Source organism: Budorcas taxicolor, chromosome 7, assembly GCF_023091745.1.
Source record: "Budorcas taxicolor isolate Tak-1 chromosome 7, Takin1.1, whole genome shotgun sequence".
NCBI classification, from domain to species: Eukaryota; Metazoa; Chordata; class Mammalia; order Artiodactyla; family Bovidae; genus Budorcas; species Budorcas taxicolor.
In genome coordinates, this window is record NC_068916.1 from 108648550 (window position 1) to 108665086 (window position 16537).

The 16537-nt window shown below is 42.9% G+C and overlaps 1 protein-coding gene across 1 annotated transcript in view; it reads right to left on the reverse strand.

Annotated features, from left to right (window-relative positions):
* Positions 1-16537, reverse strand: part of TMEM232 (transmembrane protein 232) — a 252399-nt gene that overhangs the window by 103280 nt on the left and 132582 nt on the right. Inside the window, exon 11 of the mRNA XM_052643924.1 lies at positions 13807-14054. Within this exon, the coding sequence (XP_052499884.1) occupies positions 13807-14054 (248 nt within the window). The remainder of the gene's footprint in view (positions 1-13806; positions 14055-16537) is intronic.

The following is a 16537-nucleotide window of genomic DNA, read 5'->3' on the forward strand; positions in this document are numbered from 1 at the left end:
CTACTTGAACTTGAAAATAGCAATATATTTTATCCTCAATTTTACCTCTCATCATTTTAGCCTCCCACATAATCTAAATGCAAGTGGGCTGAGAAAAGTATCGGAGGTGGCTGTCCGCACACTGGAGGGAAAATACACCTATGATCCCATTGTGTGAGTCACTGAGAAAGCCCAGTAGGATCATTCAGGTCCTAAAGGGAATTTCAAGGGTCTGAACTGCCACCTTTGCATGTCTACATCAATCAAATGAACTGTCCAATTCCCATTCACGTGGTACCACAGAGCCACAATTGAAGTGGGACGCTTTCTGACAGTGAGGCTTGCTCAGCCACACAGCCTATGAATGGGAATAACTTCCATTTCTGATGACTGGAAATCCCACTGAGTCAAGATTAGATTAGATGCATCCCTGCCTATGCAAAGAGAAGAAAGAAAACGCCTTCTTGAGAACTCTTAAGAGTTTCTGCTTCAGTATCTTCTTCCCCAGAGTGTCCTGTCTGTAGGTTCTCCCCACAAATGTTTACATGCTTCTTTTTCATATCTTCTAGCCACATCACCATGACTTGGGGCTTATCACTTTATCATACTCCTGAACATATCTGAATGTATCTGACCTCGTGGCAACACAACACTGAAATACAATGCTAAAGTGACTGCTTCTTGAGCCAGGAGTGGAAAGAATTTATAGCACCAGTGCTTACGCGCCAGTCCTATCTGGGACCATGTGTAAAATCGACGGACATTCTAGCATCAAGGATTTAGAGATTTTCATACACTGGGATCACTGATAGAGCAGTGCACGGAGTGGAACAAGAGAAGGGGTCAAGGAAACTTGTGAATTGTTTCAGCTGACATCTCCTGTTACGTTCTCGCACTTGTCACCTCCTCTGTCTCTGACATCAGGATGCTCACCGTGGGGGTGATTCTCTGGCCAGCTGTGTTTAGAACTCTGTGTGACCGCAAAGTGCTCGGCGATGACTGAGGACAGCAGATGAACATAGAAAAGTGGGCTGAAATGAAGCAGAGGGTTGTGCCGGTGTGAGAAGCCTGGGCCTGTCCAGCTGGTTTCCCTGCTGCTTCTGCCGCCCCTTCCACTGGCCCCTTGGCTGCTCCACCACCACTGCTGTGACATGTGACATGCTGACACGCTGACATGCTGACATGCCGGGGAAGACCCTGGGGAGTCCCTTGGACTGCAAGGAGATCCAACCAGCCCATCCTAAAGGAGACCAGTCCTGAGTGTTCATTGGAAGGACAGATGCTGAAGCTGAAACTCCAATACTCTGGCCACCTGATGGGAAGAGCTGACTCATTAGAAAAGACCCTGATGCTGGGCAAGATTGAGGGCAGGAGGGGAAGGGGACGCCAGAGGATGAGCTGGTTGGATGGCATCACCAACTCAATGGACATGGATTTGAGTAAGCTCCAGGAGTTGGTGATGGACAGGGAGGCCTGGCGTGCCGCAGTCCACGGGGTCACAAAGAGTCAGACACGACTGAGCGACTGAACAACAGTAACAACTTGACTAAAACACCTCAGAAGTCAACAGGCAGATGTTAACAGAGGTGCTGCCCAGATCCCAGCTAATGACCTGCCCAAAGGCCATGGGCTGGGTCACTCCCCAAGCTCCTCTCCCAGCCAGATGCCGTTGTGTCAGGAAGTCGTCTGAGTGCCAGATGGAATTCACTATCCATTGTCCTTCTTCCTATATTTTATCCATGGACAGAAGGTGAGCATTACAGGAATAAAACCCATAGGTTTTGGGGAATTTGTGAGGATGAGTATGTCTTTTTTTTCTTTTTTTAATTTAATGCTTGTCCTTTAGACAGGGACTCCTGAACAATCATACTAGCTGTAACATATGCTATTTATAGCCCAGCAAGAAAAGACACTACAGAAAGCATTACATGTTGCTTTTTTTTTTGTTTGTTTGCTTGCTATAATTCACTTATCACAAGGTTTCCCGGCTAGATATCAGTATGCTAATCAGTGGTTGATTTGTCAACCAGCTGTGCTGAGACTTCTGTGTGGCAGTGTTGGTTTGCTTGTATAAATGGTTTAGTAAAAGTTTAATTAAAGATAGGCTTTTTCCTTTGAATAGCTCGATGTAGGAAAAGATAAAACAGAAAGGGGACCAATCGACATTAGTTCTAACTCAACAAGACTTGGGTTAGTGAACTATTGTGAACAGCCAAGAATTTAATGACATATCACTTCAGATATGATGGATGCTTAGCAATTACTGATCTTATATTGCAGTGCCAGAGTTGGTGTTGAAGTTGGAAGCTGTTCAGAATGATAAATAGATATGACAATTTATTAAAGACATAAAGCATGATTAGTATTGAATATGGATGCACTCCTTTAAGAAGGAGGCAGAAGATGAAAGAAAAAAACATGAAAGAGGAATTTACAATGTGAAAATTAAGTCTTGGTAAGCAAAACACATGCAACACACACCAAATGTCTGAACAAATGCTGAAAGTCTAGAAATGTAGCAGCACTGTAGTTTCGGGGTAATGAAGACATGCACGGAACAGATGTGTTACACACTTTCATACATTCACAGCCCGTCTCTCACTCTCCTGCCTGGTATCTTCCTGCAGAACATCAGGACCGGTGTGGAAGGCCTTTCGAATCTGCTCTGAGACCTCTGATTTCCCTGCAGTCCTTGGCATGAACTTCACATAGTCTGCTAACTTGTTTGGTCTGAGTTTTACTTTCCCAATTGAAAATGGACCTAAAAGCATGATAAGGAGAAATTAATCTCTTAAATATGTATCTTTGTCTTTGGTTGTTGGATAAACTGATGGAAGAGACACACTGCACCATTGTTCATGATATAAATAGAGCATTAATGAATCTTTTTTTTTTTTAAATGGAAAGAGTGGCAAAATTTTTAAAAGGCCCTATAAGCCCATGAAATAACTAGAAAGACCATTAAGGTTTGTTTCTAAGTGATAATCTCACTTCTTATTTCTTGGAATTTTGATACATGGAAATATTTCTTTAGAGGTTAGAAATCCATTTCTGTCAAAGATATACATATATACAGTTGATGGTATTACTGCCCTTCCTGACCAACAGATCTTGTCTACAAACTTCAAGAGTTTCATGCATTGGTTTGGCACTTACCTTTTTTCCTCATTAGGTAGATACTGCAAGGTCTTTGGACGTATGAGTCATCAACTCTTTGCAATTCTTTTGTCATCTATCTGCATTTGTACTTTTTGTGTAGTGAGCAGAAAGCGATGCTCAGGGATACTCGGAGAGAGAGATTCTATCACTGTCTAGGTAGATTATTTTGAAAATTCTCCTCTATCTTTGAAGTCAACATCTCCATACACTTAAATTTTAAAGCACTGTTGCATACTAATCGGGTTTCCCAGGTGATTCAGTGGTAAAGAATCCATCTGCCAGTGCAGCAGCCACAGGAGACGTGGCTTCTGTCTCCAGGTCGGGAAGATCCCCGGAGGAGGAAACAGCCACCCACTCCAGTATCCTTGCTGGGATAATCCCAAGGGCAGAGGGGCCTGGTGGGCTACAGTCCAAGGGTCTGGACATGACTAAGCGACTGCACATGCGCGTGTGTACTAGTTACGGGAACCTCCCATAAACTTTTCTCAGGTTGTTCTAAGTCACCCACCCTCTCTGGCTAAGGTTTGGTTTGCTGTGCATTCTGCTGTGACCCTCTTCCTTCCAGAGGTTAACTGGTGGCATTCCTCAAAATTCCACCCCAGATCCTCCTCTCCCTTCATGATGCGCTTTACCACGGCGGTCGCTTGTGCCTGTGACATTAGTCTTCACCTTCACTCAAGGACTCAGCCCAGACTTCGTCCCTGAATCACACACAGAACTGTGAAACTCACGGCCTGTGTGACTTCTCCACTGCAGTTCAGTTCAGTTCAGTTCAGTCGCTCAGTCGTGTCCGACTCTTTGCGACCCCATGAATCCCAGCACGCCAGGCCTCCCTGTCCATCACCATCTCCTGGAGTTCACCCAGACTCACGTCCATCGAGTCAGTGATGCCATCCAGCCATCTCATCCTCTGTTGTCCCCTTCTCCTCCTGCCCCCAATCCCTCCCAGCATCAGAGTCTTTTCCAATGAGTCAACTCTTCACATCAGGTGGCCAAAGGACTGGAGTTTCAGCTTTAGCATCATTCCTTCCAAAGAAATCCCAGGGTTGATCTCCTTCAGAATGGACTGGTTGGATCTCCTTGCAGTCCAAGGGACTCTCAAGAGTCTTCTCCAACACCACAGTTCAAGAGCATCAATTCTTCAGCGCTCAGCCATCTTCACAGTCCAACTCTCACATCCATACATGACTACAGGAAAAACCATAGCCTTGACTAGATGGACCTTAGTCGGCAAAGTAATGTCTCTGCTTTTGAATATACTATCTACGTTGGTCATAACTTTTCTTCCAAGGAGTAAGCGTCTTTTAATTGCATGGCTGCAGTCACCATCTGCAGTGATTTTGGAGCCCCCAAAAATAAAGTCTGACACTGTTTCTACTGTTTCCCCATCTATTTCCCATGAAGTGATGGGAGATCTCAAAAGCATGGCTTCCAGTTCAGCATCTTCCCTTACCTCAAGCACACCTCGCCTCACCCATCGCTCCTTGCTTCAGTGAACCGCGCTGCTAGCGGACTTGGTGTTCAGCCTGGAAAAGACATTTTCCTCCCCACACCTCCTGCCACTCTACTCTTTTTAATCATCATCCAATTCTACTGCTTTTTCTACCAAATCCCATGCAAATCCATCTTCTTCCTTTCCATTTGAATTGCCACCAACCTAGTATGTACTATATTGCAAAAGTGACCTGTGCACTTTTCCAACGTAACAGAGCCAGCAATGGAAATAGTGAAGTTGGTTATGCTACATAATCAAATTAATATACTTAGGGACTTCCCTGGTGGCCCGTGGGTAAGTGCATGTTCACGACGCGAGGGGCCCAGGTTCAATCCCTGGTCAGGGAACTAGACCCAGCATGCACACCACAACTATTAACGAAGCTCGCATGCTACTGTGAAGACCCCATGAGCCACAGCTAAGACGCAGCACAGACAAAAGAATACATAGGTTTTAAAAATCAATATACTGGTCAACAGTGTATCAGCATATTTATTATACTTATAGTTATGCCACTATATATTTATTTAATATACAAATAATGAACATTTTGTGGTCAAGTACTATAGGGAGCACTTTTAATTGACTATCTCATTAATTTCTCATCAGCACCGACAAGAAAGGTGCTATAATTACCCTCATATTCTAGACAGAGACACTCAGATTCAGAGAAGTCAAGCAACTTGCCCAGGGCATGTCACATCTGTGATCATGTCACAGCCTCAAACACATACGCACACAAACTCCACCCCTCACTCCCTCCTCTGCCACATTACACACATTCGGCGCCTTCTTGTGGCTCCTAGTCTGAAGCTGGAAGCCCTGAGCCGCTCTCCAGCTTCATCCCCCTTGGTCTCAGTGACCCAGCTGCACCGCTGTTCTGGTTCCTCAAACGCCCTGTGATCTACTTCGCCAGTGGAGGCTCGGCACATCCTGTGCCTCCTGCTAGCATTAGCTGCTGCTGCTAAGTCACTTCAGTCGTCTCCAACTCTGTGCGACCCCATAGACGGCAGCCCACCAGGCTCCGCAGTCCCTGGGACTCTCCAGGCAAGAGTGCTGGAGTGGGGTGCCGTTGCCTTCTCCAATGCATGAAAGTGCAAAGCAAAAGTGAAGTCGCTCAGTCGAGTCCGACTCTTAGCGACCCCATGGACTGCAGCCCACCAGGCTCCTCCATCCATGGGATTTTCCAGGCAAGAGTGCTGGAGTGGGCTGCCATTGCCTTCTCCATAGCATTAGTTAGTGAATAATTATTTATTAAAGTCTAATATAAGTCAGGTGTTCTGAATTGCACTGAATAACTGAAGATACAGAAAACTGTGAGTGCAAAGCTCCACATGTCTTCATGGTGGAAATCCAATATGCTAGAAGCACAGCCGTCATTCTGAACAGGAAACCATCAATTACCCTTTTAAGCAGAGTTTGCCTGTCTTCCTCGTGCCTAACAGTGGCTGCATGCAGAGATGCCCAGTTGCCACTTACTGAAGGACAGTACCACCTGTGTTAGGGATTCTGTATTCTCCCAACTGTTTAAATCCATACCTAGAGACAGCCTAGGAAAAAACGGGCTAGCTGGGGAGGAACACCTGCTCTGACAGGTAAGACAGAAAGCAGCTCTCCTGGGTACTAAGATTTTCAGAGTCATGTGCCTGAACAATACTTGATCCCATCAAGGAGACATTTAGAAACTGGGGAAGATTAAACCCTTTAACTGATTGACTTCATATTTTCTGAGAATCTAAAAAGTGGGATGACTACCCCCAATTCGATTAATGTCAAATCCAAGTTTACATTCTGATTAACGCAGGCAACACACACTTGCCAACCACTGCAAAGGAAGTTCACCATGAGCTAAACAATATTGCCCTTTTCTTTAAAAGCAGCGAAGCATGCCTGTAAAACAAAGCACACAAACACTCCCGCAGATTGTGGTTTTGTTCCTGTCGTACAACTTTTGTCTTCCCATTGGGCTGTCATTTTTTATTCTAGTTGATCTGTATTTGAAACATAGAATGTTTTCACATCTCACCCAGGTCCTTTGAATAAGTGTGCCACGTTTTAAGACTCTGCATCACACCATATTCCTGTGAATGGAGAACTCTTGGGTTGATCATATTAAAGCCAGACACCTGTCTTTTAAGCACAAAGCCGCTGCAGTGAAAGCAGCTGCTAAAGCTACGGCCCCGCTGATAATACCTGAAATTCCTGTTCAGACCAAGGCTCCACTGGAAAGGCAGAAAAGAGGAGGAAATAACCTAAGACAGACGGGGACTGACCTAGGAAAGGTCAGGAAAGACCAGAGGTGAACCAGTCGTATGGCAACGGATAGCACTAAGCACAGTCCCGTCACTGGCGACTGGACCTCACTCCCAATAGGGTACTGGAGTCATAAAAATCCATAAAATAATAAAAACACTTTCAATGAGCTATCTGAGGGCTTCCCTGGTAGTCCAAAGGTTAAGAAACCACCTTCCCATGCAAGGGTCACGGGTTCCATCTCCGGTTGGGGAACTAAGACCCCACAGGCCTTGGGGCAACAAGGCGTGCACGCCCACAACCAGAGTAAAGCCTGTGTGCCAAAAGGAAGAGCCTCACGCCACAGTCCAGTGCAGGGGAAAGAGACTAAGGTGAGCTGATCATCCAACCAATATTTTAATAATAAAATGTGTCACAGAAGTCCAGACCATAGGTGCCCACCTCTGAAGACCTAGCCATGCTCTCTATTTCCCTCCAGCTGAAGACTGTCAGCAGCCAAGGGGACCATCAAGGTTCCATCCATAATGGGTCTTGGCACTGGACCATCAAGATGCAGCCACGACTTGGAGCCGCATCTGAATTGTGTTTTAATTCAAAAAGTAGACACAAGAAGGGAACATAGCCAAAAGCTAAAAATTAAGGAAAGTGGATGTTCTCTTTGAAAAGTTGCTAGCAATAATTCATAGCTTTCTGTAAAATTTTCATTTATTATTTATTACAATTACATTAATGAATATCATATTAGGAAGAAAACAAATGTTTTTGAAAATCTACTAAGTGAAAGAACAGTAGGATAAGGAGCTGTAACACGTCCAGGTTCGTTACACACATTCTCTCCTTCTCTCCTAAGGACAAGACCGAGAAGAACGCACAGCTTTCACATTTTTAAAGATTAGCAGCCTTAGGCTCAAAGAAGTTAAGTAACTTGCTCTAAATCAATCAGGGAAAAAAAAGGCTGTAAGATAAACATCCTTGATATTCTATAAAGGAGGCACAGACATTTTTCCCCTGCATGAAGCAGAACTAGACAGATGTGTTTAAGGTATTTCATTTAAGAATCCTTTGGAGCGCTCCTTTCTAAAATATCTCCCTCTCTCTCTCTCAAAAAAAAAAATAAAATATATATTATATATTTATTTACATAATAATTATTGGATTATATTTATATAATATATAAATATATAAATCAATAAAATAAATTAATATACAAATATATTGCTAATATATTTGATTAATTTTATAATTTTCCTCCATTGGCTTTAGCCAAATATCATACTAATTAATAGAAAACTCCTCTTTGACACAGATTTCCTAATACTAAGCTAGAGAGATGCAGGGCACAGGAAGAAGCAAATGTTCCTTAGGGCCTCCCTGGTGGCCCAGTGGTTAAGAATCTGCCTTGCAATGCAGGGGGCACAGGTGTGATCCCTCATCTTGCAAAACCTCACAAGCCGCAGGGCAGCGAAGCTCGGCACAACTACTGAGCCAGCACTCTGGAGTCTCTAGCCGCAGCTGTCCACGCCCATGGCCGCGAGCCTGGCTCTGCAGCGGGAGAAGCCTCTGCAGAGAGGCCCGCGCGCACCCAGAGCACACCCCGCCCGCCCCAGCTAAAGACGGCCCAGTGCAGCAACAGTGACCCCACACAGCTAAGGAAATGATAATTTAAAAATGCTCCTCAATCAAAGTCAAGTGCTGAAAACCAAGTACAGAAATTGAAAAACAGATTCATAAGTCTTTTCTTATGACTTACGACTTTTCTTATAAGTCTTTTCTTATGACAAGATAAGTTTTTTGTTTCTGTCGCTGTTTTAACAACAGCTCAAGGGTTTGCCATCAGACGAAATAAGTCCACACAAGGGGAAGAAATCCACACAGTAGACTCAGGAGTCTAAATGCATTCGTTTAAGTTCAGACTTTAGCACTTAACAGTTATACGTAAATGGGCAAATTCCTTAATCTCCCAGTAATCATGTCTCCAAAATGGAGATTTTAACGATATATAAAATGGATATAACAATCCTGTCTACATCTAAGGGTACTGCTTAGCATGGTGCCTTGTTTATAAAATGCACTCAGCTAGGGAGGCAAGCAGTGTGCCTAGCTTTCACACTGGAGATTCATCCTGAATAGTCTGGCAACTTGTCTACTAGAACTAGGGATTCTAAGTCTCCCACCCTGTACATCCAACTCCTGAGGAGCCAGATGGCCTCCTATCACAACGATTAAGAGCACTTCCCAAGGGCCCAAGTCCTAAGCACCTGACATTTCCAGCTGATGGCCACCTCAAGGACTTCCCAGGTGATGCTAGTGGTAAAGACTCCGCCTGCCAATGCAGGCGATGTAAGAGGCCCGGGTTCAGTCCCTGGGTCGGGAAGATCCGGTGGAGGAGGGCATGGTAATCCACTCCAGTATTCTTGCCTGGAGAATCCCATGGGGGGATTCAGAGCAGCCTGGGGGGCTACAGTCCATGGGGTCGCACAGATTCAAACACAACTGAAGTGACTTAGCATACACATGTGCATGGCCACCTCAGAGACTTGGCAACTGAACCCAAATGTTTATCTCTTCCTTGAGAAGCTAATTTTCATCCTTATATTAAAAGGTAGAGCACCAGTCACTCAGTGTCTCTCCCCACAAAATGCAAATCCGGTCGAACGTCCAGTTGCTTCCCCAGACTCGGCATCCCTCCCGGGGACAGTGAGAGATGGGGACCAGCTGCCCCTTTGTGCTGCTCACCACTGGTCTCTCCAGTTCAGTCAGTCTAGTCACTCAGTCGTGTCCGACTCTTCATGACCCCACGGACCGCAGCACGCCAGGCCTCCCTGTCCATCACCAATCCCCAGAGCTTACTCAAACTAACTCATGTCCATTGAGTCGGTGATGCCATCCAACCATCTCATCCTCTTTCATCCCCTTCTCCTCCCTCCTTCAATCTTTCCCAGAGTCAGAGTCTTTTCCAATGAGTCAGTTCTTCACATCAGGTGGCCAAAATATTGGGGTTTCAGCTTCAACATCAGTCCGTCCAATGAACACTCAAGACTGATTTCCTTTAGGGTGGATTGGTTGGATCTCCTTGCAGTCCAAGGGACTCTGAAGTGTCTTTACTGGTCTCTCCAGTAAAGCCTCTCCAATGCGACATTGCAGTACCCTTCTTTCCCCCCACCTTGTCTCCATTCAGTAAATGTTAGCTCCTCTGAGTCCCCTACCTTGGAACTGGCTCCTTTAATAAAGGAGGCTGCAGAGGAAACGCAGTAGCCTTTGGAAGGACTGCTCTGTTGAGGAAGTCAGCTATGTAAAATGTCCTGCCTGTATACCTATGGATATTCTCAGCCCGTTCTTGTGAGTTTCATCTGGGCTCTCTTCCAGGTGTGGGTCTTATGAATGAAATCTTCTGATATAAAATTAGTGAGCAAACTAAGCCTAATCATAGATAAAGTGTTAATATTCTCCTAGTCTTTACATGAGTGCAAATAATTACTTGTTTGTGAATTTTTAGGGATTCAAGGCAGAAGCTTAGAAAACACACCTCCAAGAAACCTCAGAAGCCAAAAAGTATAAATGTAGAGACTGGTTTTTGAAAATTTGATCTTCAGAGTTCTGAATTCTCAGCCTTAAGGTAGATTGAAGATAGTTTTACTGACAAAGAAAGAAAAGGGAGAAAAAACAACAACAATGTTTTGAAGTCGAAGCATCTATGCCTCGGTTTGGGGCTGCTGTTTTTGTAGTAAAGAAACATAATGATTTTCTCATTTTTTATAAAATGCTGAGGGGAAGAACAGCATGTACCATGAAAAAGCAAAACCTCCCAAATTTAATGGACAGAAGGAAAACAATGAATGTTCTTTTGAAAAATTTTGTAAAGGAAAGAAGTTAAATCTATATCATTCAAAGCAATACATATATCTTTATAAACATATAAACAAAGAATTCCCATTTAGAGAGAATTTTACAGGCTAAGAACACAAGTGAGGAAAAATATTTTAGGAAATAAATTATAGGTCAGCAATAAGGAAACTCCTATCTTCTCCTTACCAATAAACATTCACACTGAAATAAGTATACTTTAGGACTCCAGAGCAATACAGAAACATACGCTTGTAAATTTCCCACCTTCCTACCTCTTAGACGTGCCCGGTCTTCCATAGGAGTCGTGAAATGTCGGCCTTCTTACACATTGCTATTTGATGAACACACAAAATGGAGATTTCTAGGAGTACTTGGTGAGGAACGGATGATAGGACTCTGCAAGAAGGCCTCTCAAAAGGTGAAAACGAGCTAAGGATACAGTGGGCTGCAAACTGTTGTCTTTGTGATTGACCTACAGGACGGTGATTGCATTAACTCCTGTCTGCGGACCGGAACGCGGGAGGAGGTGGTGAAATAGGAACTATTGCCACGTAACTGCTGACTCAATGGAGAATCAAGCAAATGGGAGAAACGACATTGCCCGTGGGTAATGTCTAGTGGGCCAGAGCCATTTTTTCAACGCATAGTTCAGTTCAGTTCAGTCGCTCAGTCGTGTCCGACTCTTTGCGACCCCATGAATCGCAGCACGCCAGGCCTCCCTGTCCATCACCATCTCCCGGAGTTCACCCAGACTCACGTCCATCGACTCGGTGATGCCATCCAGCCATCTCATCCTCGGTCGTCCCCTTCTCCTCCTGCCCCCAATCCCTCCCAGCATCAGAGTCTTTTCGTGGCTAAGAGTTAAACTTGTTTTTCAGCCACTTCTTTACAAGCAGGTCCATCCATACCCCTAATAGACAGTAAAGACTACTCAACCGGGCCTGACCTAGCCTTCGTCTTGCAGTCACTGAGCTACAGTCCTGCTCCGCTCACATCTGCTGCACCCGGGACGAGCTCACCCCTAACTGGAGCTGGCAATAGGCACAGCTACAGGCGGCGCTGTGCCGTGCTCCATCGCAAGAAGGGTGCGAAGTGAGGGGCACCCTGTGCCAACCTGAGGGGCCTCTGCTAGAGGGCAGCTCAGCTCTCATTCTTAGTCAGAGACTCTGATTTTTAGAGGCTGTAATGAGCTGTGGAAAAATAAAAATGCACAAAGGAGATGGTTTTTCCACAGGTCAGTGGTGAATGAGTCTCACTTGTGTAGTGAACGGCGGGCTCTGAGAACACCGCACGCCCCAGTCCTGCGGTGCCCACGGGCTCCGGGGCCCTAACGCAGCCCCCCGTCTCCCGTCTCCGTCTCTGACTCGGCGGAGCCTCCTCCCGGTCCCCAGCCCGCCGCATCTGCCCCCGCTGTGCTTTCCAGCCTCAGCGCAGCTCGCCCCTTACTTGCATCTTCTCCGTTTGCTTTCGACCTCTTTCCCCTTCCTTCCTGCTCCTACTCTTCATTTCTCGGTTCGGCCCTTTTAAGCATCCCCAACAGGCTTCCCTGTCTCTCTAGCCCCTTCCTTACTGTGTCCCAGCGGGCGCATCCCCATCCGCCTTTTCACTGTCTCTTCCTTTCCCCTCACTGTTCTTCACTATCCTTTAAAGTAATTTTAAAATTACTTTAGAATATAGAAAAAGGAAAGAAATGGGCATTTCATATTTTATAGAGATTTAACATCAGGAAAAATGTTGACGGCAGATAGATTACTCAAAAAACATTGTTGGGACGTTAAATAACCACACGGATCAACACTTCACATCACATACCAAAAAAAAAAAAAATTCACATGATTAAAGTGTCCAAAATAAATCCTTAAGAGTGCTAGAAGATGCCATACCCCACTCCTAAAATTGAGAGGAAGACACTCCCACAGCTCAATGTCTGTTAAAGTACTGGAAAGATATGCTATTTTAATATTCTCTCTGCTACATCACCACCACTTCGACTTACTTTCACATCATTAAAACATGTCTGAAAATATAGAAAATATAGACCAGTGGAAGGAAACTAGAGCTGTTAATAAAAATGTCAGAGCCTAAATCGGGGAGTACAAACCGTAATCCATGTTTAAATGTCAGAGCACTCTCAAATGCTATTTGTAAGTGTAGCTTAACTGGAATTAATATCAAGGCATCAATTTTCATAAAATGATAACACTAGAAACTCTGGTATCACACGAAGTACCATCATCACCCCGTCCATTTTCACTCAGATACTGATTTATCAAAGTAGGGCAGGGCGCCCTGTAGCGTCTCCACAAGTTTGTCTGCAGTTGAAACCATGCTTAGGACACGGTGGCCACAAGGAATGTTACTGAAATGTTAACAATTTTTGTTAAAACAAAAATTTCTAACTAAAATTCAAATGCACCTTGAAAATAATTATTTTTAAGAAGAATAACAAAAAAAATAGAAGAAAACTTTTGAGGTGATGAACAGACTTACGGCGCAAGTGCTAGAATGGGTTCCAGCTGCATCCCTGCCAATTTGGAAGCATCACATTTGCACGTCAGGCATACCTCGGCAAGGCATTTTTTTTTAAACGGAAAAAGAAACACTAGGAGAAATATGACAATATTTTAATCTCAAAATGGAAAGAATTTTCCTAAACAGACTTAAGAAATCCATAAACCACAATCAAAAATGGAGAGAAAATTTAAAATGTACTCATCATTTCTTATATTAATAATTTATAGACCTTGGAAGGATACACAGTGGTTATAATAGGGAGAAATAGGGGTAAACTAGGCAAATGTAGGTCACTATGGAAGAGAAGCTTTCACTTTAATAAAACTGATTTATATTACACAATAATACCTATTTTAAGCACGAGGAAACACTTTCTGAGAAAGGAATACTTGCTCATGATAAAATATCTAGATAAAATATCTAGAAGGTGATGAAGCCAGGATTTGAATCAAAAAGGAAAACTGAGTTATATAAAGTGGCACATGATTATGGGAAATTCATAGGATTCCAAAATGTTATGTTAGAATAACGGAAATATTTTGAATATTGCATCACCTTACCTTACAGTAAAACGTAGAACTCTCTTCTTCATGGAATCCTGCGTTTTGTTCACATCTCTCCTTTGATACCGTTTCATCACTGGTCTTTTCAGAGAAAGAATACAGGCATCCATGGAAGGGAAGAACAGCTTGGAAAGCACACTGGCAATTCTCCAGCCTATATATTTGGAGAAACTTTCATCCCCTATATTTGATGAAACTTTTGTACTATAACTTGTGAAAGGATCAGTTGGGTCATTTATCTCTGCCTGTTTAAAGAAAGAAAAAAAAAGTAACGACAAAGAATTAAATGAGAGAAAAAATAATGTGTTATTAAATAAAAGGTAAAATATATATTTATTTTCTTTGACTAGGAAAGAAATATTCTTCCTATTAAATAAAAATAAGCTTTAAAGGAGAAAAATGCATTTTCTCAAAAGATTTTAAAAATCATAGGAAGAATTTTCAACCAAAAAAAACCTATTAAGCATGAAGGAAATTGGTCTTGAAATTTTTTAAATGTAATGATATAATTTCTATTTTAAATCTATATACTTCCCATACAAGAGTTTCATAAGCATTTATAATACTTACTTAACAAGAAAGTAAGCAATCAGTTGAAGCATTGGTAATACAAATGTTTTATTAGGTCAGACTTTCATTTCTCTCTGTGTAATCTAAACTTTCCTTGAAGTCAACAGAAAATTTCTATAGCATGAAATCTTAGTTAAGTAAAATACAAAAAGGGCTTTATAGTTCGCTTGTATTGGAAATGTTGCAGGGTTTAGATTTATATTGAATTATGTCCTAATACAGAAACACACACACACACACACACACAAACTCCAGAATATCTAGCAATTTTTATTCAGGTAAGAGCAATTTTTGGAATTTTCTTATTTATGTCCAATAATATCCATGACTGATTTTTAATTATACCTTCTTCTGAAACAGCTAAAGGTACATTTTCTTCAAATAAACGAAGATGTAAGTTTCACAATGTCATGTATTATGTTTTTTAGTGTTCACAATATGTTAATATTAAAAACTCTTTCTCATAACTAAGTTAGGTACTGCCTCCTTTTATTTGTTTTTACAGTTTTATTTAATATTATCCATCTTCGGGCAGCTCATTGCTAGTCACTCAGGATTCATTTTAAATATCTGTAGATCCTATGGTAGAAAATGAAGAATGAAAAATGTTTTTCTTCGTATGAACATCTGAATAACCTCTTTAGGATTCCAAGATTAGGGCTAGCACAGTGAAGTTACTATTTAAAGACTAACTATTAGTGGAGAGTGAAAAAGTTGGCTTAAAGCTCAACATTCAGAAAACGAAGATCATGGCATCCGGTCCCATCACTTCATGGGAAATAGATGGGGAAACAGTGGAAACAGTGTCAGACTTTATTTTTGGGGGCTCCAAAATCACTGCAGATGGTGACTGCAGCCATGAAATTAAAAGACGCTTACTCCTGGGAAGGAAAGTTATGACCAACCTAGATAGCATATTCAAAAGCAGAGACATTACTTTGCCGACTAAGGTCCGTCTAGTCAAGGCTATGGTTTTTCCAGTGGTCCTGTATGGGTGTGAGAGTTGAACTGTGAAGAAAGCTGAGCACTGAAGAATTGATGCTTTTGAAGTGTGGTGTTGGAGAAGACTCTTGAGAGTCCCTTGGACTGCAAGGAGATCCAACCAGTTCATTCTAAAGGAGATCAGTCCTGGGATTTCATTGGAAGGAATGATGCTAAAGCTGAAACTCCAGTCCTCTGGCCACCTCATGTGAAGAGTTGACTCATTGGAAAAGACTCTGATGCTGGGAGGGATTGGGGGCAGGAGGAGAAGCGGATGACAGAGGATGAGATGGCTGGATGGCATCACGGACTCGACGGATGCGAGTCTGAGTGAATTCTGGGAGATGGTGATGGACAGGAAGGCCTGGAGTGCTGCGATTCATGGGGTAGCAAAGAGTCGGACACGACTGAGCGACTGAACTTAACTGAACTGATTGCATTATCTCAGCTTCCCTGATGGCTCAGTGGGTAAAGAATCTGCCTGCAATGCAGGAGACACAGGGGACACAGGTTCAGTCCCTGGGTCAGGAAGATCCCCTGGAGGAGGAAATGACAACCCACTCCAGTATTTTTTGCCTGAATAATCCCATGGACAGAGAAGCCTGGTGGGTTACAGTCCAAAGGGTCTGACATGACTGAATGATTTCATTATCTAGACAAAATTACAGTGGAAAAAATGAGAACAATCTTATGATAAAGACTGAAAACGTAAAGGTTTAAAGCAGTGAGGAAAACAGAAAAAGGCAAAGTAAATAATACATAAGACTGAAAGGATAAGAAAGAATAACAGGCAAAACACACGTAAAAAGGACGTGGTGAAAATCATGCAAGCATGTAAGCATGTAAATGATGAAATGAAGACTCAAAGCGGCCTCGAAGTGCTAGAAAGTCAACGCTGACCTTTAAAAAGAGGGCTATATTTTCACTATTTCAGAAAAAGAGCATTATCAGCAGCCTTTACTGATATATACCTACTCTTAAATATCTTTGATTTCCATTATCTCCGGATGTCAAAATCAGTATACTGCTCGGTTTATACTATTCCCACTTGCGTATCTTGCTTATTAACCAGGTCAAGCTCATGGAAAGAGCATTCAAATCGAAACAAGCAGTTAAGTGTGCCTAGGACACTCGGGAGCTGTTATGATTTTTAGGACATTATTCAAGGTCTCAAAGT